At 38.2% G+C, this 24,636-nt stretch overlaps 1 protein-coding gene and 1 pseudogene across 1 annotated transcript in view; one reads left to right on the forward strand and one right to left on the reverse strand.

Moving 5' to 3' along the window:
- IDO2 (indoleamine 2,3-dioxygenase 2) overlaps positions 1 to 22,332 on the forward strand; it is a 33,639-nt gene extending 11,307 nt beyond the window's left edge. Inside the window, 9 exon segments of the mRNA XM_039853767.1 lie at positions 1,369 to 1,488; positions 3,564 to 3,682; positions 6,155 to 6,169; positions 6,852 to 6,951; positions 8,466 to 8,583; positions 14,370 to 14,421; positions 20,495 to 20,607; positions 20,610 to 20,646; positions 21,860 to 22,332. Of these exon segments, the coding sequence (XP_039709701.1) occupies positions 1,369 to 1,488; positions 3,564 to 3,682; positions 6,155 to 6,169; positions 6,852 to 6,951; positions 8,466 to 8,583; positions 14,370 to 14,421; positions 20,495 to 20,607; positions 20,610 to 20,646; positions 21,860 to 22,205 (1,020 nt within the window). The 3' untranslated portion in view covers positions 22,206 to 22,332.
- On the reverse strand, positions 10,865 to 10,983 carry LOC120595746 (uncharacterized; annotated as a pseudogene).
- Positions 22,333 to 24,636: the final 2,304 nt, after the last annotated feature.

A 24,636-nucleotide genomic window follows, 5' to 3' on the forward strand; every position in this document is an offset into this window, starting at 1 on the left:
CTGTGATTCTGGGCAAATGCTTTCCCCTCTCTGATTCTGTTTTGTCCTGTGAGTTTTAGGGAAGATGGTAAACCATTCTTCATGGGAACTTTTTAGCATTGTGCCTTAGGGACTCTATTACCAGACTTAGAATAATTATTTAATAAATAATTGCCGTTATAATTCTCAGACTGGTTCCTGTTAAAATGCAACATCTCAGCGGACACACACACACACACACACACACACACACACACACACACACACACACACGCCTAGGGCACATTAAGTTGGCGATTCTGTCTCAGCCAGTTTGGAAGAGGAAAAGGCACGCACGGATGGGGAAAGACTCCCACCTAGTGGATAGCAGAGGAAGGATTTCGTCACAGAGGCTCAAGCGCGAGCTGCCCGGGGCCTGGGCGGAAGGAGCCGCGAATCCCTTTTCACTTGGCGGTGCCAGTAGCTTAAAGGAAAGCAGAAGACAACCACCTTCGTCCCCTCAAAGGCTTCGGACCCCGAAGAGAGACACCCGGAAGAGCTAGATCAGGCTGTGCCTAGAGCTAGGGAGGGGATGCGAGAAGGAGGCAAACCGAGGGAGCGATGCCTGGAAGCTGGAACTCGGCTCGGGTTAGTGGTGTCAACGAAGACAGGCAGCAGGGCTGGCCCAGGCAACACTGAGACGTTAGGCATTGCTGTCGGTAATAATTAACTCTGTACAGGGTGTTGCTTTCACAGAGGACACCACCTGCAAATCTCCCAGTAACGCATTTTGACAAGGAGGAAACGGGCATGGAGAGGCGAAGGGATCTAGCCAGGGTCACTGGGAGTGTTTAAACAAGCTCTGAACAACTATTCGGCCCAGCCCAGCTACGGTACCCTTCTAGGGATTTGGTCAAATTCTTAAATCCACGGGGCCTCGTTTTACTTATAAATTGAAGGAAGAGGTTTCTGCCCACAGCACAGGGCTGTTTTTAGGGTTAAATGATAAAACGAGTAAGGAGATGCACATGGAAGAGGGGATTGTAAAAGTTGCCACTGGAGATTCCCATGAAATTAGATGATCGCAGTCTTGGGAGTAAAATTATTTTAGAACACTCTAACTAAGCGGTCACTTCAGTGATGGAGACCAGTGTCTGGCACAACCATGGGGACAATTCGGGGCCTTGGGTGGAGCGTTTAGGTACTTCCTGAACAATATCGTTTGGAATATCTCCTCCTATCCTGCAGTGGCCTAGGATCAGGAGAGATACAGGTGTGCATGGAAGCTCTTAGTTCGTTCATTGAAAGAGAGTCTATCTGTTCCTTACACCCAAAGAAGGCTTCAAGTCAAAGAATTCCGTGGCCATCCCTCACCCCTGCAACTGATAATCTCAACACTCTCTTGAACAGATGTCCCTCCTGAACTGCCAGTTCCTCAAGAGTTACCAAGAACAGTGCCCGCCCCACTTGGTCTTGAGCTTTATCACCATGGGATATATCTGGCAGGAAGGAGAGACACAGCCCAAAGAAGTAAGGGACAAATAAATACCTGTCTTGTCACACTCTCTTCTTGGCACAACAGTACTCCTGGAAAGATGGGTCCTTCCTTGTTCTTTTCTTGGGGTGTCAGTTGAAGGAAAGGCAAAGGGTCCATTTAAATGACTTTTGCCCCTAATTAGGAGGTTAATTTTCTTTAGAACTAGTAGCCTTTTTATTACTTTGTGAATCTATCTTTTCTGACACCCTCTTCCAAGAATGTTGCATTTGAAAGCAAGTTTTGAGATCTCATTTAAAAAACTTAATGATAGCTTAAATTTTATAGCATTTTATACTCCCATACACCTAATTTATCTCAGTCAGTTTTCACAACCCCATAAGGTAAGTAGAGCTATGCTGTGCCCATTTTACAAACAGCTGGGTACTATAGAAGTCCAAGGTCAGATAGCAAGTTAGTGGAAATTCCAAGGCCAGAACCCAAACTTAATGTCACTAATATAACCTCCTCCCCCCAGAAGGACACACTGATATTCACAACACTAATTTTTACTTTTGTTTAATACTACTTGCTATCTATCAATTATCATGTCTTTGTGTAACATTTTATAGTTTCAACCTAAAACTTGAGACATAAAATCTCTGAGTTCCACTATTTGCAGTGTAAAGGACTACTCTCTTTCATTTTATATAAATGTACCTTTTCCCAGAAACGAGAGTGGCTGTTGTTCCAGCACTCCATGGTTAAGTGAGCAGCCTATGACTGTTTTGTTTGCCTGCTTGAGCCTACCTCTTACCTCTCAAGTAAACACCTGAGATTCCATGTGAGGAAAAAAAAAAAAAAAAAAAAAAGAAAGAAAGGAGAAAAAAATATAGAGCGGCTTCTGATTTTTTAAATGTCAATGTATCTAATTTTTAAAAATTGTGTGTCTGATATTGGTAAGTTTAAAATCTACGTATAAAATATCCCACTGGGTTTCTATACCCCACCTGCTCTCTAAACCATAATCCTAAATTGGGGAAGAAGTAGAGAAGGCTGACAGGAGATATACTCTCCAGCTTCAATATGCACCCATGCACCCCCACCCTGCAGCCTTGGGTCCTGTCTTTGTGTCTCCTCTGACTTTTCAGCTAAGTAGATACCTCTCTTCTGCACCGTCCTCCTCATCCCATGCCTCCTGAGGGAAGCTGACCTGAGTTTGAATTTTAAAACTCTTTAAAGATCTGTATTGTTTCTACCTAAGAAACAGTTCTGTCTCAAGTCTATTTAAAAATCTAAGGAAAAATAAAGGCAGAAGTAGGGCTTTGTTAATAGATAGTTCTATCTTATAGGAAATGAAAACTAGGAATGGGAGAAAGAGAGCATAAGAATTTTTTTTTGGGGGGTGGGGGGATCTAGATGAGCCTTATCCACAAATAGAGACTGCTCCATGGATATGAGTAGCTTTTCTGGATTCGTGGGCTGATAAGACTCTTCAGAGTGTTCCTCAGATAACTCAGAGGTTGAACGGGGATTGTCTTGAGGTGACTTACTTGAAGTCGTTATTGGGTTTGACTTATAAAGTGACTGACAGAGTCAGCTGCCACACAGGATGAAGTGTTCTGTCCTCCGCATTTGTCTCCCTGACTGACACATAAACACATACACAAACATATGTGTGTATACATGCACACACACATATATACATGCTCTTTGTTTTATACTCAAAAAACACATATCTATGCATATCTAGATAGATTGATACATATAGATAGATAAATAGATTATTTTCCTACTGTTCATCAACTCGGGCCCCAATTCGAGCTTAAACTGGTAATGCCCTTTTCTGCATAATCAATATTCAGGTATAATTTTATACTATGTGTACATGCATGTGTTCCAATTTTGTAATTTTTCACATAAATTTTAGATTGTACTCAGAAACAGTATGTCCACCAGGTTGTTAACAGAAAAAATGAGAGTGAAGAATGTGCGTGTCACTCAGATAGTTCCAGTTTCATCCCCAAGTCGTTTCTACTACAGGATTGCTGGAATAAGAGACAGCCATGATTAACTTCCTCTGCTGCATTCTTTCTAGAATATGCTAATTGTCTGGATTTATATCTGAAAGATTCTACCAAGAAACCTTGCCTTGCCTTTTGTCGAAGTCTCCAGGAACTTGAAGATCCCTCCTATCCTCGTCCACTTGGACCTGGTGCTGACAAACTGGACTACAAAGAATCTCGAAAGGTAAGAAAAAGAGCTTTAGATTTGAACAGATGGAAACTCAGGAAGGGGCGGTCAGTATTGTCTACTGGAAAGGCTCAGGCTTTTCCAGCTACTTGGTGATTGAAGATGTTCATATGTATTGTCTTCTACAAGGTTCCAGAGAAGGGGTGAACTTGAACACAGATTCAAAAATCACAGCTCCCACAAGTGTCCTCTTAACCTTCTTTGAATACACTGATGAAGACCATTTTTATTTGTTCGCTGTCATATCAAATCTGAGTTTCTCCATCTTTTCTTCAGCTCTTGCATAATCAGTCTTCACTCATTCTTTCTTACCAAATTGTTTTCTATTCCCTAACATGTCCTCCATTCAAGTCAAGTTAGGACCAGGAATTTTATAAAGGATCATTATATAGTGATCATAAATGAATGATTATGTATGAGAGTAGGTACTCTAGATATGTTGGATTGAGAATTTGATTAATAATGCTATCTGTTCCACCTAGCTGGCATCAATCCTTTGACAGGTTGCAGATATTGGCAGTCGTCTAAAGAAGAAATAGCATGAATTTTTAGAAAGAAGAAATTCTAATAAATGGGGTGGAAACGGCGAAGTATAAAATTTCCCCTTGAACTTCATTATCACAGCCCAATTTTTTTCATACTGTAAATGTGAGAGAGAGAGCACTTTTGTGACTTACAAATAGCTAAAATGACATTTAAGTTAGATGTGGGGAAGAACTTCCTTAGCATAAGGGTTGTGGGTAAACACAGGATTGCCAGAGATAATGGGAATGTGCTTTAAAGAATTAAACAGTTAATAAATAACATACCTTTTAGAACTAATTTATGTGTCCCTTGGAGGAAGTGAGATTGGGCCATCTCATCTCACTAAAGACTTCTGAGTCCTAGGATTTTATGTTCCCTATTATTATGAACTATGATCTTTGACCGAGTCTGCTTTAAGAACAAAATTGGTGACCCATATTCCCATGGAAAAGTGCTGAATCTGGCTCAGAATTCAGGCAGAAAGAAATAATAAATATATGTGAAGAAATGATTCTGGTCAAGACATTGAATATTTAATAAGCTGAATCTCTGATTCAAAGAGGAAGAGAGGAGTGGGGAAGTTTGAAGGGAAAAATAGCTGGACTGGGATAGTAAAGCAAAAAATACAGCAAAAAGCTAGTTTCTCAGTGGATGACAATGCAGGGATAGTTTAATCCCAGAGGTGCAGACACAGTCCTGGGGTTCAGGAGTTATTCTTCTTGGTTATTATTTTTTGGAGTCTCTTAATAGGCCTAGCACAGGGCTAAATGCAATGAAGAAATGAAAGTAATGGAAGCAATACACCCAAAGTAGTTAAATAACAAAGCAAAGCAGGACATGAGAAATATCAGAGTGATACAAACAATAAACCCTTTAGAATTTCAAATCAATGCAGGCTTTACAAATGAGGAAAAAGCTTGGTGAGAGGGTAGTATTTGATCTAAAGTAGGTGTTAAAGGGTGAGTAAGAGTAGAATAACTACAACAAAAGTATGGGTTTGTGGTAATTACAAAAATAAAAAAGAAGTAAGGTGGTTTATCATGATGCCACAGACTAAATGTTCGGGGCTGATACAGGAGTTGAGATTTGGCTCACTCTTTGTCACACAGTGGTCCATAGTCTAGTCACAATTGTGACATCCAAAGTGTGCTTAGATATGTGTGTGTGCATACAGGTGCATTTGCACATAAATGTGTGTGCCTGTGTACATGTGACCCTAGAAGGCATATCTGATTTACAAACCGATTTGTTCCTTTATTTTCTTTTTCTGTTCATGGTTGTCATTAACTGAAATTTGTCTAGACCCCGGACATCAAGTAAGTTCTCAGAAATCCTTCGCTCACTTTAGAATCGATGTTAACTTTAAAAGCTTACAATAAAACAAAAAAGAAAGCATATCAAATTGTATGTGTAGTATATAAGCTATGTTAAAATGCATGGAAAAATAAGGCTAGAAGGGAATGTGCCAAAAATTAACAGCCCAAAATTTAACAGTGGTTGCCTCTGCTTTGTAGGGATTAGGGAATTACTTCTCTTTATTATATTTTCCAATCCGTGTGTAATAAAACAAATAAGTGCAATGCAAGAAAAAAAAAAAACTTCACCAATTCTTTAATGATCTGAAAAAGATCTCTCATTTCACTGTAACTTCTATGAAAGGTCAAATTGCAGTCAGTTGCTGCTACAGCTACAGAAGGGTTCCTTTGAAATATCTTGTTACATGGACCGAAGCTCAAGGGGGCGAGTCTGGCCCAGACATCCTTAGACGCATGTTTTCCTGGGGAACAAAGTTCATCTCCAAATTAACATTGCCTCTCAACAAACCTCAGCTCGATAAAGAGGTTCAGTATAAAAACTGTAGCTCAGGAGACGGAGAGATGGAAGGATGAAGACAGCATTTCCCACACAGATGTAACTGCTGGAACAATGACGTTCTCGACTTAGTTTTCTTCAGTGTTAGTTTTCATTCCCCCTCATGTTTAATATGTTAGAGGCAGAAGTGATTTATGGAGTACAGGTTTTAGGTTTTGTAAACTGGATCTACATCTGGAATATTTGAATCTATCCATAAGATGATCACAGGTCATTTTAGAGTGATCCCTCTGTAACAGTCTTTCAGTGCTCATTCTTTATACAAAACAAAACAAACAAAGCAAAACAAATTACTGATTAGAAAAAGCACTAGTCTGAGTTATGAAACTGTAAAAAAAAAAAAAAAAGGAAATAAGAAAGAAAAAGGCAAGGAATTAGCTGTTGCTTGGTGGTCGTTGTATCTCTAAGACTATGCTCCTGACAGGAATGGAGTGATTGGTCATAGATTGGTCCTGTGAAGAAACGGCAATACCTATTAACTCATGGTTCAGCTATTCCATTGGGAGGATGGTCAGGAACCATCAGGGCCACACAAGGCTTTGAAAGTCCTTAGGTCAAATGAACATGGGCTTGAAAAGATCTGATCTCTTTCCTTCTTCAATGTTGCTGAAGGTAGATGCTCATCTTTAGGGCTTTTCTACAGAGAGGAGAAAGCTGTTCACTGATTCTACCCTGCACTTAACAGTTGTCTAACTCTGAGGGGACCTATGGGCCATGCATACTTTTGGCATCCAAACCTCTCTATCCATACTGCCATCTCCTTCCCAAGGAACTTGGATGTCATTGTTTCATTTCCTGGAGGAGAAAGCCTATGTGGTTTTATACTGGTAACTGTTTTGGTGAAGAAAGCAGCAGTACCTGGGATTAAGGTTTCTTCTCATTCAGCACTTTTTTTGTCTAAATCAGAAATCAGTTTGAGCTTTAATTCCCACCCGGTACCTTTCCCTTCAGTAAATGAACCAAAATTGACCAAAATTGATGAGTATAGGCCTTGTCCTATTGGTTTATATCTGAGGAGAGATCTAAGTTCTAGCCCACAGAGATATTCCCTTCTCCAACTCCTGTAAAACTTGGAATTAGATATTGGTTCATTCAACAGACATGCATTGTTCTAGAAAATAGAATAACTGGAGGAACAAGACAGACATTATTCTGGCCCCCACAGAAGCTCATGATCTGGAGGCAGATGGGTTGATGTATGGAGTAATAAGAAAAAAAAAAAAAGCAGTGTTTCATGAAAAAAACAAACAAACAAACAAAAACATCTAAAACTTAATTCAGACCTAAAGGGTTAGGTAGGCAAAGCTTCCCAGTGAGACTTAAAACCTGAGCGATATATAAGAATTAAGCAGAGAGAGAGAGAGAGAAAAAAAAAAAAGAAAAAAAAGAGAGAGACAGACAGAAAGGCAGATTTATTCCTGGCAGGAACTGCTGTGCAAAGGCTCCGAGGAAAATGAACCATCACTGAGATTACCTAGCCCTGGGAGGTTCCAAAATGAATTCCTTCAGAGTTCAGGGAGCTAACAGAAAAGTTGAGTGTAAGAAGATAGTGGAGCAGCAGCTGAGCAGGGAGAGAATTCATGCCTTGCCTGAAGATAATTAAGTTACGTTTGTCTTTCCTCACCACCTTCCCTTATGGTAAGCATATTTTGAGCGCTTACTGTATCCTTAGTAGAGCAACTAGTCATGGCATAATTATTATAACACTCTCTTTCATTCTCAAAAGTGATACTATATGATCACTTTACTTCTCATCAGTGTGTTTAGTCCCTCAAAAATAAAATAAAATAAAATATAAAATAAAATAAAATAAAATAAAATATAAAAATAAATAAAATAAAATAAAATATAAAAATAAATAAAATAAAATAAAATATAAAATAAATAAAAAAAAATAAAATAAAATAAAAATTGGTCTTTCAGATACAATTCAGAAAAGGTAAAGACTAGGAAGGCTTCGTGATGGAGAGGGCTCTGAGCTGGGGCTGTATGGAATCTGAGTCTAAGTAAGACAGAGCTCAGGAGTGAGGGTGCCCTAATTCAAGATGCAGGCATTGAAATAGTTATAATGTGTGATAGGTACAGAAGAAGGAAAGAGAAAAATGATAGAGTTATGCCCCTGAGAGGTATAGGAAGTAGTAGTCAGTGGACAGATCTAGAAAAACCTAACCAAGGATCTATCTGGGAGATGCCCAGAGATATCCTCTTTTTCAGGTAGACCTCATAGCAAATCTAGTTCAAGAGCACTTCCAGGGGAGCCCTGACACACTCTGGCAGTGAGAGAGGTGCCCTTCCCCTGGAATTTCACTGCGCTGCTGCTCACTCTATCTCAAAGGGCTTTAAGTGAATGCTAATGAACTGAGTGAACGAATCTTCTCCCCAGGCACTCGTTCAGGCAGTGAATACCATCTCGCAGCTCAGCCAGGACTCCCTGCTCCAAGCCCTGCAGCAACTGAGACTCTCCATCCAGGACATCACCAGAACCTTAGGACAAATGCACGGTATGGGGCTCCTGCGGGTTGAGGGCTCTGCTTGGGGTCAAAGGGCCTGGAGGTTGGACAACATCCACCAGATGGCGCCGGCGTATTAGCTTTGTTTTATGGTACGCGACCACTGTTCAAGCTATTAAGAGATGATTTCAATTTGAAGAGATATTCTTGTAGTTTTGTCCTTTTTAAATATATGTATTTTTTTGTGATTAGAGTAGTTTCCTTTTTGATGGTCACACATTTCTTTGCATGTCGAGGTCTTGCATGAAGTTCAGGAGGAGGGGTGAGGCACACAACAGTGGCTGCACGTACTCCATCCAGCACTGAGGCTGCTGCGGAGTTGTCCGTATGCTCTCGAATGCCCCTTTCATTCTTTTTTTCTCAGGTGGAGCTTGAGATGATTGACCTTGGCTTTAGGCCTAATCTGATTGGCCCTTCCAGGGCTCAATTTCTGTGGCTAGTGCAGGGATGAGTTTTGATAGGAGTGGCCTGTTCAGTGGCCCACTCTTCTCGTGGTTGATTACATTTATTCAGATGACTACATTCCATCTCCAATGTAAGGACAGCTTTTCAACCTACTATATCAGAAGAATCTAAAATATGTACAGGGTGTGTGTGTGTGTATGTGCTTTTTTGTTTTTGTTTTTGTTTTTTTTTTTATTTAAGTAAAATTGACCTGTGACATTATATAAGCTTCAGGTGTGCAGCATCATAATTTGACACTATACACAGTACAAAGGGATCACCACCAAAACTCTGGTTACCATCTATCACCATACAACTGATTCCCTTCACTCATTTCTCCCACCTCCCAAATCTTATCCCTCTGGTAATGACCAACTGTTGTTTTATGTATCTGTGACTTTTTTGTTTTATTTTGTTTGTATATTTGTTTTCTTCCTTTTGAGTTTTTTTTCATATTTCAATATGAGTGAAATCATATGGTATTTGTCTTTCTTCATCTGACTTATTCACTTAGCATAATAACCTCAACATCTATCCATGTTGTTGCAAATAGCAAGATTTAATCCTTTTTTAGGGCCGAGTAGTATTTCATTGTATATATATAACACAACATCTTTATCCATTTATCCATCAATGGATACTTAGGTTGTTTCTGTATCTTGGCTATTGTAAATAATGTTTTTCAAATTAATAATTTTTTATTGTTTAGATAAATTCCCAGAAGTGGAATAGCTGGGTTACATGGTAGTTCTTAATTTTTTGAGGAATCTCCATACTGTTTTTCATAATGGCTGCACCAATTTATAATCTCACTAACAGTGTATGAGGGTTCCCTTTTCTCCCCATCCTCTCTAATACTTGTTATTTCTTGCTTTTTTGGTAATAACTGTGCTAAAGGATGTGAGGTAATATCTTGTCAGTTTTAGTATGCATTCCCCTAATAATTAGTGATGTTGAACATCTTTTCATGTGCCTGTTGGCTATCTATGTGTCTTCTTTGTAAAACTGTCTATTCAGTTTCTCTGCCCTTTTTTTAAAAAAATGGGTTGTTTTTTAAAATGAGTTGTTTGAGTTCTTTATGTATTTTGGTTACTAACTAACTCCTTATCGGATATATGATTTGCAAATATCTTCTCTCATTTAGTAGATTGTCTTTTTGTTTTGATGCTGGTTTCTTTTTTTAAGCAAAAGCTTTTTAGTTTGATGTAGTCCCATTTGTTAATTGTTGCTTTTGTTTCCCTTTCCTTTCAAGTCAGATCCACTAAAATATCCCCAAAGCTGACGTCAAGGAGTTTACTGCTTATGTTTTCTTCTATTAATTGTATGGCTTCAGGAGTTACAGTTAAGTCTTTAATCCATTTTGAGTTAATTTTGGGGTATGATATAAGATAGTGGTCTAGTTTCGATCCTTTGTATGTGGCTGTTCAGTTTTCCTAACACCATTTATTGAAGAGATTATTCCTTCTCCATTAGATATTCTTGACTCCTTTGTCATATATTAATTATCTATATATGTGTGGTTTTATTTCTGGGTTCTTAACTCTGTTCTATTGATCTGTGTGTCTGTTTTTATGCCATCACCATACCGTTTTGATCACTGTAGGTTTGTAGTATAGTTTGAAATTAGGGAGTGTGATGCCTTCAGCTTTGTTCTTTTTTCTCTATAAAGGCTCGCTCTTGTCGCCTTGGAAGTAGACATAGCGTGCAGTATGTGGTGTGTGGATGAGGCACCCTGAACACTAGGGGTGCCCATGGGCCAGTTGGGGGGACCTGCAGGCAAGGCATCCCTGACAGCTTGTGGGAGGTTCTTTTTGTTTATTTGTTTTAACACCTACAGCACCTGGTATTCCTAGGCGGTCTCCCATCCTAGTACTAACCAGGCTCGACCCTGCTTAGCTTCCAAGAACAGATGAAATCGGGTACATTCAGGGTAGCACGGCCGTAGACTCGTGAGAGGGTTCTTGATGGAGTCTATTAGGTGGTTAGTAGGATCCACATCCCTTTAATATCCTCCAAGATCCCTATTTGGCACTCTCCCACAGCCTTACCCTCCCCCCACCTCCAGTTTTCCCAGCCAGGCAGCACACATCTCAGTATTCTGGATAGAGTGAGAAAGAAATGGGTCTCTGGAAGCATTCCATGCATCTGGAAGGGGCATTCCATGCATCTGGGGAAGCTGGGCATTCATTCATATGCTTTCACTTTCCCTTGCAGGAGAAATCGCAGGCCAAGAAGGTCTTTTATGACACTGAGCTGTGCTGCTTTGTGGGAGGGGTGATGTAGGTAAAGTGAAATGTTCTTCTTACTCTCTTGAGAGCATTCAGTCTCAGAACTTTTAGTGGTATACTGGAGCTTCTTCGTTGGACTTCTGGACTTCCACAGAGGCTCTCTTGTCCATGGCCGACTGTCTAAATCAGTGTTCTTGGGGGAAAGATGGTAGAAACTCTTATTCTACCATGATGATGATGTCACTCCTGCATTTCCCTGATTTTCAAAGAATTAACTGTCTTCTGTCTCTGTCTCTGTCTCTATCTCTGTCTTTGTCTCTCTGTCTCCCTTCCTCCTCCCTCCCTCTCCCTCTCTCTCCTCTCTCTCTCTCTCTCTCTCTCAGTGTGTCATGGGTCCTTACCACTCATGTCCCTTGTTTTTCTAATGGTCTTTTTTCTTTTACCTATGGCTTTTTATGAGTTTTTGTACACTTTGAGGCTGATTTTTGTTATGTGTTACAAATGTTGTGGTTTGTCTTACGCCTTTTGAAAGCAGAAGTTCTTAATCTAAATATAGTCAAAGTACCTGTCCTTTCTTTTGTAAAAGTCTATGTTTCAGGAAGTCTTGAATAAGATATTTCAAAATCATAGGTCATAAATATATTTTCCTCCATTTTCTTTAGAAATTGTTGTTTCATCTTTCACATTTCAGTCCTTAATTCACATATAATTATTATCTATATGTAGTATGACATAGGAAATAAAATCTGTGAGTAATCACTAATTTCCAATATTAGCACAGTTTTTTTTTTAATCAGTTTTATTTTTTTAAATGACTGGATCTGTTTCCAGTCTCTCTATTCTGTTTTATTGTCAGTTATGTTTTCCCACACTAATATCATCTGTCTTAACAACTATAGCTTCATAATATTTGACATTTTCAGGTAGGGAAAACCCTTTCACATTGTTCTTCTTTTCCAAGGGTACCTGTCTTGTTTTTGAGCCTTTGCCATTTATGTAAACTGTCAGAATCAGCTCGTCAAATTCCATTTTAAGATCTCTATTAGAAATTTTGGTCAAATTGTATTAAATTTGTATGTTAATTTGGAAAAAATTACATGATTTCGATATTATATCCAGTCTTTTTGTCTTATGATCAAGGCAGGTGGAGAGGTAGAGAACAGCATGAAAACATCAACTAAGATTCCCGGATAAGCTATCCCAAATCATGTCTTCATATTATATTCGTCACATGACCTGAAGTTTATCCAGATAGACAACTCTTTTTTAGGTACATTTCTTCTCTTAAATATTGTATGAGTTTTCTTGATGTTCTTGAAATGGACAGACTTTTCAAATCTTTAAAAAATTTCTTTCAAGATAAAAGACTTAAATATTTTCTGTTTAAGTTACTTTATATATTAAGTTACTTTATATATTACTTTGATTTGCTTTATCCTAAGTTACTTTATACTTTTGTTTCCAGTGAATATGGTATCTTTGATTTAACAAACCCCTGACTGTTTGTTGTTGGTTTATAAAATGAAATTGACATTTGAATATTAACCTTAAATCTAGCACCTTGATAAACACTTATTAATTCTAATAATTATCTGCAGCTTATCTGGGTTTTCTATGTAGAGATCATATCATTTGAGAATAATGTTTTCTTGTTTCTTCATTTACAGTACTTACAACTTTTATTTCTTTTTAGCTTTTGTTTCTCATCCTTACAGCTAGGACTCCTAACACAGTATTGAATGTACGTGCTGTTCCTTGTTGTGTTCCACATTTTAAAAGACTTATTTTTAATATTTCAACATTATGTACAATGTGTACTGTAGGCTTTCAATGGATTCCTTTTATCATTTCAAGGATGTTTCCTCCTGTTCTTAATTAGCTAAAATGTTTTATTTATTTTAATCATGAATGGATTTTTTTACATATGTTGAATTTTTTTGTACGTTAGAATTATTTTATATCTATTGACATGGTCATTTGACTTTTCTTTATTAAATATGGTAAGTTGAGTAACATATTAAAATAATGCTATTCATTACTGCTTCAGCAAAAAAATTATACATAATTTCAGCATTTTTATGGGAGCAGAGCACCAAATGGATAAGACCAAGAAATGTTGCTTAGAGAAAAGTCCAGCACAGAGCATTCTCACAGAGGAGCAGAGAGAATGTGACATCATTCAGGAGCATCAGAAACCATGAGACTAAAGGAAGACATTTAGTAATCCAAACCCATGGGGCTTCAGAGAAAATAGAGATGGAGGACCAGAGAGTGGGTATGATGGTAGAAAAGGGAAATTGATGGCATGGAGATGTCATTATTTAAGTCTCGTAAAAAAGATGTTTTTTCGTTTTTTGTTTTCGCTCAGAAACAAATAGACATAGACAGGAATGTGGATAAGAGAAACATGCTTGGTCACAGACGGGCCCTATTATGTGAAGAAAGAGAACAACTTTCAAAAGTTGATGAAAATAATTTTAGTACAAATGTGAAAATCTGCTTACTTATATAGTAGTTAATAAACTAGTAGAATCAGTTATCTCCAAGCATTGGTTTAGATTCAAAAAAGTTGCACAGATTAATGAGTGCAGCTAAACATGGAGTTAAATGAACCTGTATCTGATCTGTTGTGGCAATCCCTGGGCAAGAGACTGTCCACTCCTTGGTCCTTTGTTGACTATACAGAACTTGGCTTGAGCCAAATGGCTTTAGTTTTACTCTCTGTGAAAGCCGTGGAAGAGGTAATTCTTTCTCTTCATTTTTCTCCTTTCCACTTCTCATGTTCTCTCAAACACGATGTCTGTTTAAATTATTAACTTTTTAAAGATGGCCTTGCTCTCTCTTTATGTTGTTGTTAAGTACAGAAAAGGAAAGTACCACAAATAGAAAAGGGCAGCATTTGGAAAAGTTTAAAAGTTCTGTAAGCCCCAATGAGGGCAACTACAGAAGAGAACATTCCATTCACTTTTTGCTGCTGCTTTCATTCCAGGTTTTCATGTAGATCAGATAGAAGCAGCAGCCCCAGGAAAGTAGAAGGCCCCATGCACATGTAACCAATTCCTTTTTTTGCCTGTAGTAAAATTCACATTTCGATTGTTCCTCTAGATTATGTAGATCCAGACATATTTTAGGCAATCATCCAGATCTTCCTCCCTGTGTAAGTATAGTTCAGCTGTTTTCCTGCATGAGGTCTCTGTAGCATTTTTCAAATTTAGGGGGGGAAACAGACAGAAGTTGCCTAGAGTAAGTAACCAGGTAACCCTTGCTAGCAAAGTAATCACCTGGATCCACTCTTGGATAAAAAAAAAAAAGTGGGTATCATCAACATGATAAATGACATTAAAAGCTGAATATTTAAATTTAGAGTAATTATCCTTAAGCCATTATATTGAAGTTATTTGTCCTTACCTTTCTTAGACCTCCACCTTATGACAGAAAGGGAAAAGAAAGCCCAGTATGGCACCCACAAAGCTCAACCATCTATATTCATTATCTCCCCTTGTTATTGAGGCAGGTAGAGGCATAGACAATAGTTTAAAACTTTCTTTTAACATTCCTAGAAGAGCTACCCCAAGCCAGTTTCTAATATTCCCGTTGTACTCTCCTTTTGTCACATGGCCTGTAATTTCTCCAGAAACAGAACTCTGCTTTTAGATACAGTTCTAATTTTAAATACATTAATCATATCTTGATATATTTTAATGAGATCACTTTCCTATTCACTTTAGCTGGGAGAAATTTTGGGGTTTGTTTTAATGGTGAAAAGTAAAAGGTGGAGGTTGTGGATGGATGAGGTAAAAAACGTGAAATAGATATCATCTAGTGTGCCATCTTGATAACTAGGAGATGCCTGAAGTGTGATTAATAGAATCTGAAGCTGTGCCTGCATCTAACAAGAGACATGCCAAATACCAAGATCAATAAATGTATTGATTTATTGGTTTAAAGGGGTATTCCATTGTTGCAAGAATGAAGTGACAACATGTACTAAGTATTTTCTTTAGATTGGGTAGATCTGGAGTGTAAGAAAGTGGCCTCTCTCTCTAGGGAAGGCTAGCCTATGTGGGAATCTCTCCTTGTACGGTATAGAGAGTGGAAGCAGGAAGTTTTCTAGAGAATAACTAGAAAGTAATGGGTACTTGGTTTATGGTGAAAAGAGAAAAAAAAGGGAAGGGCACAGAAATAGAACTGGGAGTGTGTCTCAGATTTGAGACTTTCACTTCTGCAAAGAGAATATCTATCCTGTAGAACTCTTCTTGCTCTCTGTATTTTTTTTTGCGTGTAGTAAGGGTCAAGATAAAATCTGATTGTTGAAAAGAGATTCTAGCAACAAACATTAAGCAAAACATGTGGATATGCTTTAGTAGGATTAGACAGAAGAAAAAAGAGTCATTTAAAAAATGTTTTAAAATAGACTGGAATTTGGGAAGCACTTAATTTTGGAAAACCTCTTTGTGTTTTCCTTTGTTCCCTACGTTTGTATTAGTTTACCTTGTTACATAACAAATGACAACAAATTTAGCAGTTTGAAACAACACACATTAATTGTCTCAAGTTCTGTAAGTCAGAAATCAAGATGAATTCAGCTTGGTTCTCTGCTTAGGGTCTCAAAAGGCCAAGTCAAGGTGTCTGCTGGGCTGAGCTGTTATCTGGAGAATCTGAGGAAGAATTCACTTTCAAGCTCATTCAGGTTTTTGGAATTTAATTCTTTGTAGTTGTGAAATTGATGTCTTTGTTTCCTTGCTGACTGTCAGACAAGAGCTGCTCTTAGCTTCTAGGGGCCTGCCAAATTCTTTGTCACTTGGTCTCCTCCAACTCAGCAATGACACTTCTTATCTTTCTAGTATGTCAAATCTCTTTGACTCCTTCTGCTACTAGCCAGAGAAAACTCTCTGCTTAAAACTCTCTGTATGGTTAGATTCAGCTCACTTAGATAATCTAGAATAACTTCCTATATTAAGGTCAACTGATTAGTAACCTTAATTACATCTGCAAAGTCCCTTTGCCTTGCTATTTAACATGTCATATCAGCAGGCATGATGTCTCATAACATTAACAGTTCTAAGAATTAGAATGGGAATCTTGAGGCGATATTTTTGAAATTTTACCTATCATGACTAGATGGGCACCAGAGAGTGGCTGTTTTCATTAAAATAAATTCTGGATCAGTGATACAATTTATCTATGATCTACATAAATGTGTCCCCTCCATTTCTGATCCTCAAAAATATTTCCCACATAGCTAAACTAAAAGACCAGCACCAAATTCTAAGTGTACTGACAAGTGTTGATGACCAAAAACATTTAAATTTTGACAGTTTCCAATAGGGTTATCTTGAAAAATCTAAATCTGGTCTTGTGTTCTTGATTTGTCCTATGTTTGATTTATTATTTTTATTTGATTTTTAAAATGTTTTTATTTAGGAGAGTTGAGAGCTTTTTTAAATTTCCCACTCACATTAAATTTCTCAGGGAAGTTAATAACCGCTGTAGAAAAAAATGTCATCTTATAATTTTTTTCTTTTTAAACGTTCCTTTTTCTTGGGTTTGCTAGAAATATACTACAAGAAAGGCTAAAAATAACCTTGCCTACAGAGATTTGAAAGAAAAATAATTCTTTTCCCGCACAAGTAGCAGTTTGGGCCCGAGAATGCATGGGAGCGATTCTTGGGTTTTTCAGAGCAACTCGATTTCCCTTCCTCAGATAAATCTCATCATAGGTGGAGAATGTGGGTTTTGAAAATAGATGCCTTTCTATTACTTTTTTGACTCTCATGCTGGTATTTATCATCTTCAATGTGGCTTCAACATATCTTCTTCAGTTTAGGACACTAAAAGGAGATTGACTGACATCTTGGCCATTTGAACATCTGATGGCTCTTTTAAGCCGGCCAGATCTTTTTAAGATATATGCTTGGGTCTACATATTCTAGATATAGGATACATATTTATAGAATGTTATTTTTTCCATTCATTTATTCATTGGATATTTAATGAGTATTTACCATATGACAGGCACAGGTCTAGGTGCTGGGAATGAAACAGTAAAACAAAACAGCAGCTTCACTCCTGTGGAGCTTGCATTTATTTTAATGCTGGAAGGCAGACAATGAAGAAATAAGTATAATAAAAGTAAATATCATAATATATATGTTATGACAGTAGGTGATAAAAGGAAATATAAAGTAGGATACAGGGCATCATGAAGTGTTAGGGGTGGTGACCAAAATTTCTTATTTATTTATTGTGATCCAGGAATCACACACTTCTAAGCGTATGAGCAGATACCTGAAAGAAGTGAGGAGCGAGCCACCTAGACACTTGATGCAAGCAAAAGGAACAGAAATTATTATAACCCTGAAGTGGGAGCATGTTTGTCATGGAGGAAGAGCTGTAAGGAGGCCAGCAGTGCTTGGATAGAGGAAGCATGAGGGGTGGGAATGAGAAAGATACAAGTCATAGTGGGAGACCAGATTATGTAGGGGCTTGTTGGCTTCTTTTCTGAGTGAAGCGGACCATGCTGGCCAGTTTGAGAATAACATGATTCATCATAAGTTTCAAATCATCGCTCTATTTTCTAAGTGGAAAATAGGTTACTTCAGAACAAGAATGGAAGCCAGGAAAGTATCTAAGAAGCTTTTACTACAATCCAGGGAATTGGCTTGAACTAGGGTGGTAACAGCAGAGGCACTGAGAAATGGTCAGTTCTGGATACAGACCAAAGGTAAAGTTGACAGGATCTGCTATTGGATTGCATGCACCATGGAAGAGAAAGAGATCTGTCAAAGATGATTCTAAGGGTTATAGCCCAATGTGCTGAAAGAATGGAGCTGCCATTTTCTTTGACAGGAATGTTTGGCAAAAAGAAGGGGAAATCAGGATTTCAGTCTGTGATGTGTTCCTTCCTGCAGAGATGTCTGGTAGGGGGTCAAATATACGAGCCTGGAATATAGGGGAGAGGCTCGGGCACAGGTGTAAATTTTTAAATAGACTAGGTTTTTAAGTCTCTGAGGCTAAATATGACCAATTGGAAAGTGAAAGTAGTGAGAAGCCCAGGTACTGAGCCCTGAGAATGCCTGGAAGGGGTCATGCTGAGAAGCAGCTAGTGAAGACCAAAGTGACTGCAAAGACCAACAGGATTACAAAAAAAGTCCGAACGAGTGTGGTCATTGTATGTGATCCATTTACCACACAGTAGCAGTCCTGTCTTCACTATTTCTTCTCCAAAAAATGGTGTTTGGAAATTTTATTGAACCAGTGTCCTGAACCAGTGTCCTGAACCAGTGTCCATTCAATTCTTCCAGCAACTTTAGGAAGTAGGTACAAATTAGAAGAACTAAGACTTAGAAGAGTTTGTACAAAGTTACAAAATAATAAGGGAGGGAGAGCAGGGATTCAACTCATTCTAAATAATGTGATAAAATGGCTCATATTTATAGAATTCTTAATATGTTCCAGACACTGAGCAGATATTATTTTAACTAGTTCTCACAACCCAATAAGGTAGATACTAATATTACTCAGATGAAGAAACTGAGTCTCAGAGAGATTATAAACCAAGGCTCACAGTTAAATATCACGGCTGAGATTAAATCACATATCTGCCTGAAATAGAGCCCTTTTTTAACAGCTACAGCTTGTTGCAATCTTACAGTCAGAATTCTTCCTTTGCTCTTCCACTTGTCCCTCTGCCCTGCTTTCTGTGCCTCATCTCTTTCTAGAGTGATATTGCTCCAACTGCAAAGACCACTCCAATATTTAGCTAGTGGAAACCATAGAACATACAACTGAAAACAGGCCCCAAAGGAAACAAGCCAGCTCCTTATAGCATTTCCTGTCTCAGGGAAGTATTTGAAAACGGTCATGACCAGCAAGCTGAGCAGTTTCTCTATGGCTTTTGTATGTGTGAGAAGTGTGTGTTTCCCTTCTTTTGAGCAAAACGACTTTTAGACTTATAGGAAGAAGGTGAGATATCATGTAAGCCTGTTATTTAAACTGTTAACAACTGGAATGGCAATTTGTTCCTGGCAATAAGAGAAAAATAATCTATTCCTTAGTAAAAGTAAAAACCCACATGTGGGTGACTTGAGAACATGAAAATAGAAAATTACAAGTTTAGGATTCAAAGTCTGGTTCTCCCTTTCTCTAACATTGTGGCCCTGAAGACTTAACTGCTTGAGTCTTTGTTTCTTTATCTGTAAAATGGGTTTAAAAATACCTGCCTTGATATACTCAAAAGAAGTAAAAAAAGAAAATGAATGTGAAGTTGCTTTATAAACTGTAAATCATTGTAAGTACAAATATATGTTCTTGGTGCCATTGTTCTTATCTCATTAAATCAGACAAGAAAATAAGTAAAATAGTTGGAAGTAGAAAGAGGGGGACTCGGAGAAAAAGATGAAGAAATAAAATCAGACTGACAGTAGAGGAGAGGAAAGGAGGGGGAAAGAGAAGCAGAGGGGAGGAAAACCCACTTAATCTGAGCATGACCAAGAGCCTCTATTCTAGTCCTTCTACGTGTCTTTGACTCTAGCTGTGGTAACCTGTAGGGTTATATTGTGTTCTCTTTGTCACTACCCTTATTATCAATACCTGCTATCAACAAAGTATTTGATGAAGACATTCCCATAAAATCATAGTATTTAGAACTGACAGTTTAATGTGTGACAACTGGTATAACCATTTCAGGGAAGGGTAAAGATGTGTATGAGTGTACTTAAATGTGTGTGTGTGTGTGTGTGTGTGTGTGTGTGTGTGTGTGTGTGTGTGTATGTATATTTTCAAATCTCTATTTGTGGAATTATTAGGTCATCAAGGTAGATATTAGCAGAGGAGGCGAAGATTGTTTCAGAGCCCCTAATTTGTTCCATCAGTTAATTAGCACTGATGTCATCTTTATAACTGGATTTTTCTAAGGAATATACCATGGAACCAATGCCAAAGATTCCTCTCTGAATATCTTTTATGTCTCTAGAAAAAAAATCATTTAAATGAGGAAAGAGAAGGGCTGCATTCTATGGCCTGTTATGAAGTTAGGGTCAAGATGATGCTTACATCCTACAAAGATACCCAGTCTATAAGTATACATCCTACAAAGATACCCAATCTTTTACCCTAAAATTATTATTGAAATTATGTTTGTCTTATTGCTCACTCTCTGGTTTCTGGATATCAGAAAATATCCTCTGTCTCCAAGCACCCACTTCTCTCTGACTTTTACTCTTGCTTAGTTGGAAAGATAACCCAGTCATGCCTGTGAGGTTGGTATACGATGGAGTCTCCACAGAGCCCCTGAAATACTCTGGAGGAAGTGCAGCTCAGAGCACAGTGCTTCATACCTTCAGTAATTCTTAGGCATTTGTCATAGCAAGGAAAGTGGTAAGTCAGACATTTTTCGTTTTCTTTTTTTTTTTTTAAACAAGGAGAAAGAACAGAGGTGTTTTTACTAATTAATAAAACCAAGCGTAAACTAAAATGTCATGAAGTTTATATTTTTCTAGATCAACTAGGTAACTGTGTGCCTGCCATATGTTATTACGTCAAGTCAATTAATATCAGATCTCAGCAGGATATTAGGCTTCATTTCCAAATCTTAAAACATCGCTATATTTCTAGATGTTTACTGCAATTTTGTTTGAAGCCTTTTTGAAAGGACTCTTCTTTTCTTTAAAATTGGAGAAAGTTCTAGAGTTTGAAGGCTATGGAATTTTGTTGACAAATTTGGGTGTAGGTGGTGATGGGACTGAGTTCCTGCATTAAAGCTCTTCCTCACCAAAATGTGCAGCTTCAGGCCAAGTCTATTTAGACCAGAAGAGGGAGGGGTCAACTGTTTCAGAAGCTTGAAATTGTTCATTTCTTTCCCTGCCAGCATTAAGCCAAATGTTTAACAGCTGCCAAAAGCACTTCATAGTACAGAGTTTTAAAGTTGGATTAAAAAAAAAAGACTAAACTTTGGCATCATAGGTCCAGTCTCATCCACAAAAGTCAGTTCTTTAGAACTAGGATAACTTTTCTTGGGTTTTGACTTGGTAATGTTAATAGTTGACCTACCATGCATAACATTAAACACATAATGGATTACCTATAAAAGATTATTTATTAACATTTCCTATAAATGTCTATGGATTAAGTTTTAAAATGACTTTAAGAGGGTATTATTAAAGTAGTTGCTCGTTCTTTATCATCTTACTCTTATAAACTCTATTACTTTCTTCTTTATTAGCACTCCCTCTAAAACAAAGCATTTAAGAAACAAAATTCAGCAGAGTATTTGGCTACTCAGTTTTGGAGTGTTTGCCTTACAGTTGTAGATATCTTCTCCTAGTGACTACTAGCAAGATACTTTACCCACATTTGGTATATGATAAATATTTATACACTGGCTCATAGACATAGTTCCAATTCAGTTATCTGAGATGTACTTGCATCTTTTTTCCCTTCCTCATCTCCTATCAGTAGTCAGGAATGTGCATTTGAGTATTTGAAATCTACTAGCAAAAGAGCCAGCAAAATAGATCAGACAGGATGACAGCAACGATTTTTGCTGTCTTGATGTCTGGAAGAGCAGACAGGCTTTCTTATCATTCCATGTGAAGCTATGGCATTGTTTTGAACTATTTCTTTCAGCTTACGTTCTTTATAGAAGAAATCCAGTCGGGTCCTTCGCTGAGGGATCATGTCCAGTCCTCTGGAAATGGCCAACTTCTGATAGCCTATAACCAGTGTGTGGAGGCTCTGGCAGAGCTGCACAGCTATCACATAACCATTGTGACCAAATACCTCATCATAGCTGCAGCCAAAGCAAAGGGCAGGAAGCCAAGCCATCTCCGGTGGCCACCTCAGGCCTTAGAAGGGAGGGGCACAGGTGGAACTGCAGTTCTGAGCTTCTTGAAGAGTGTCAGGAATAAGACCTTAGAAGTAATCCTTCCCCACAGTGATTAAGAGAAGGCCCTCTCCTCAGCAATACAAAACCAGCAAATGCAGGTTTTCCCTTAACTTCTTCTCATTGGAAGACAGGTAGGACTGGAGAAAGAGGGTCAGGGTTCTGTCTGGAATAATCTGAAAGGGACATCAGCCTAATTCATGTTTCTGCTCTATGGAACACCACCTTCTTCTTTGCTGAGACCTGTTAATCTTCACATTTTCATGGCCAGAAACTTTCTTTTCTCTACCTTTTCTCACTGGTTAATAGTAAACAACTTTGATACTCCTTCATTTGGAACCCCACAGAGGAGAGACGGTATTCCTATTCTGTATGCAAAGTGATAGAAACACAATCTAAATTTTAGAAACCAAATATAATTGCCCACAGACAGATCACCTTGTTGATTTCTTGGAAAAAAATTAAATATTCATGCATTTATTCCTTCACTTAACAACTTAAATTCTTCCTAAGTACTGGCTTAGGGATTAGAACAGAGATTTTTGTGGTCCCAGTCCAGCCCTGGTCTCCCTGCATGTGCTGAATTTGGTGCAGGAGGTTGGAAATGCTCCAATGGAGATGCGGAGGAAAGAGGAAGCTGACAATGAGACTTGGAAGTTACCTGTATGAAAATGAATAGTTAAGATATGGGAATGGATGAGACTTTTCCACATGGTTCACCAATTTGCAAGTTCTATTTTAGTTTCCTTCTTGATTTTTGGAAGAACGCTTCTTTCTCCTTACACCGAAAGTTTGTATTTGTAAAATGAATTAATTGACATTTTGGAAGTAAGTGAGCAAGGTGGAAATAAATAGTAAATTCACATGTTTATTCTACAAATAATTGTAACTTTTTATTTCTATTTCAAGGTCTCATTCCAACTGACAGTACAAAACTAGAAAACTTTAATCTTGCCAGTTTAGGATATAATCCACTAATTTAGGCTTGTCCCCACTGTTCACACACACATATATCTGTGATAATATCTAAATTCCAGAGCACTAACCTAGTATCATGGCATCAGGGAGAGGTACCTGACCATGGGAGGCAGCCTCTGCCCCAGTTAGCATCTACTAAGTAATCTCCCTCCCCGTATGGGTACAGATCAAACGGAGCTTGTAGCATGTCTCATCCTGTCCAAGAGACTTTTCAGATTTCTCAGTCTTCAAGTTCCTATCATGCCACTTGGAAAACAATTTGATTACTTCCCACTCCTCCTGGGAGTATTGAGAGACTATGAGATTGGCTTAGAGTGTCTACCCAGCACCCATCCGCACTCTCTAGTGCCATGGTGATGGTGGGGGTGGGGGTGGATTCTGGACTCTTGTCAACTCTCAGAGTCCTTGGTAAGAAGTCATGAACCAGTATCTTCCACTTGGGGTACCAGGAAGGCTCCTACTATCCCATATCCTCCAAGGGCGTGGTTTGGCAAAAAAATGGTCAGATAGGATATGACAGGGCCTAGATCTTCTAGTCTGGGACGGCCAACGGAAAACCCTGGGTCTGACAATATCCTCTGTGACTATTGTGTAGGTCAGGATCTCAGCTCAAAGACCTAGGCTTTCACAACTCAAAAAAACCTTTGTCTCAGATATGTTCTCTGTGTCTTGCGTTTGAAAAGTCTATTATAAAACTCAAATAATGAGCATGAATATATTTACTTTTCTTTGATTTGCTTTTCTACCTTCCGTACCTTAGCTTCCTGAAGAGTCAGTAAACCCAGACTGTCTTAATTGCCTGGGCTGGGAATATGCCATGGTCCAAGGAAGTGGACTAAGTGGACTAGGCCAATCATTAGCACATTGGTTATTCATTCAAAACATTGTCCCTTCTTGATAACATTCTCAGATGAAAAGAATGTGACCTTTAAAGTAAGACCTGAGTTTAATTCTGAAGTTTTTTTTTTTTTTTTAACAATGTGGCTTTTGGCCGATTTCAGAAAATGATGAATCTTCAGCTTTCTATTTCTCATAAAATTGAGTTGATCGGATTGGTCTCAGGGTGGATATAAGTAACAGAAAGGATAGTTCTTGGCAAGGAGGAAAAACCCATAAAAGTTTATTTAGTTATGAGGTAGGGCTCAGAGAATCATGTAGATATCCATTCAAGAGAGAGTACTGTATTTCTCAAACTTCTTGGATTCACAGAGTCTGCATAGTAACAAAACGACTATTTATCATTGGGGATGCTAGAAAGTAGAAAGTGTGGGCTTAGAGAGCTGAAAAATCTGGATTTCTAGTCTAGCTTTATCACATTTTATAACAGACAAATTGTTTAATCTTTCAAAGCCACAGCTTACTTACTTGTAAAAGAAGGAACATTGTAATTACTGTGTGGAGCCAGTAACTCACTCTCTCTCTCTCTCTCTCTCTATCTCTCTCTCTCTCTCTCTCTATATATATGATATATATATATATATCACACCACACACACACACACACACATATATA

This window comes from Pteropus medius, unplaced genomic scaffold (genome assembly GCF_902729225.1).
Source record: "Pteropus medius unplaced genomic scaffold, Ma_sr-lr_union100, whole genome shotgun sequence".
In the NCBI taxonomy this organism is placed as follows: Eukaryota; Metazoa; Chordata; class Mammalia; order Chiroptera; family Pteropodidae; genus Pteropus; species Pteropus medius.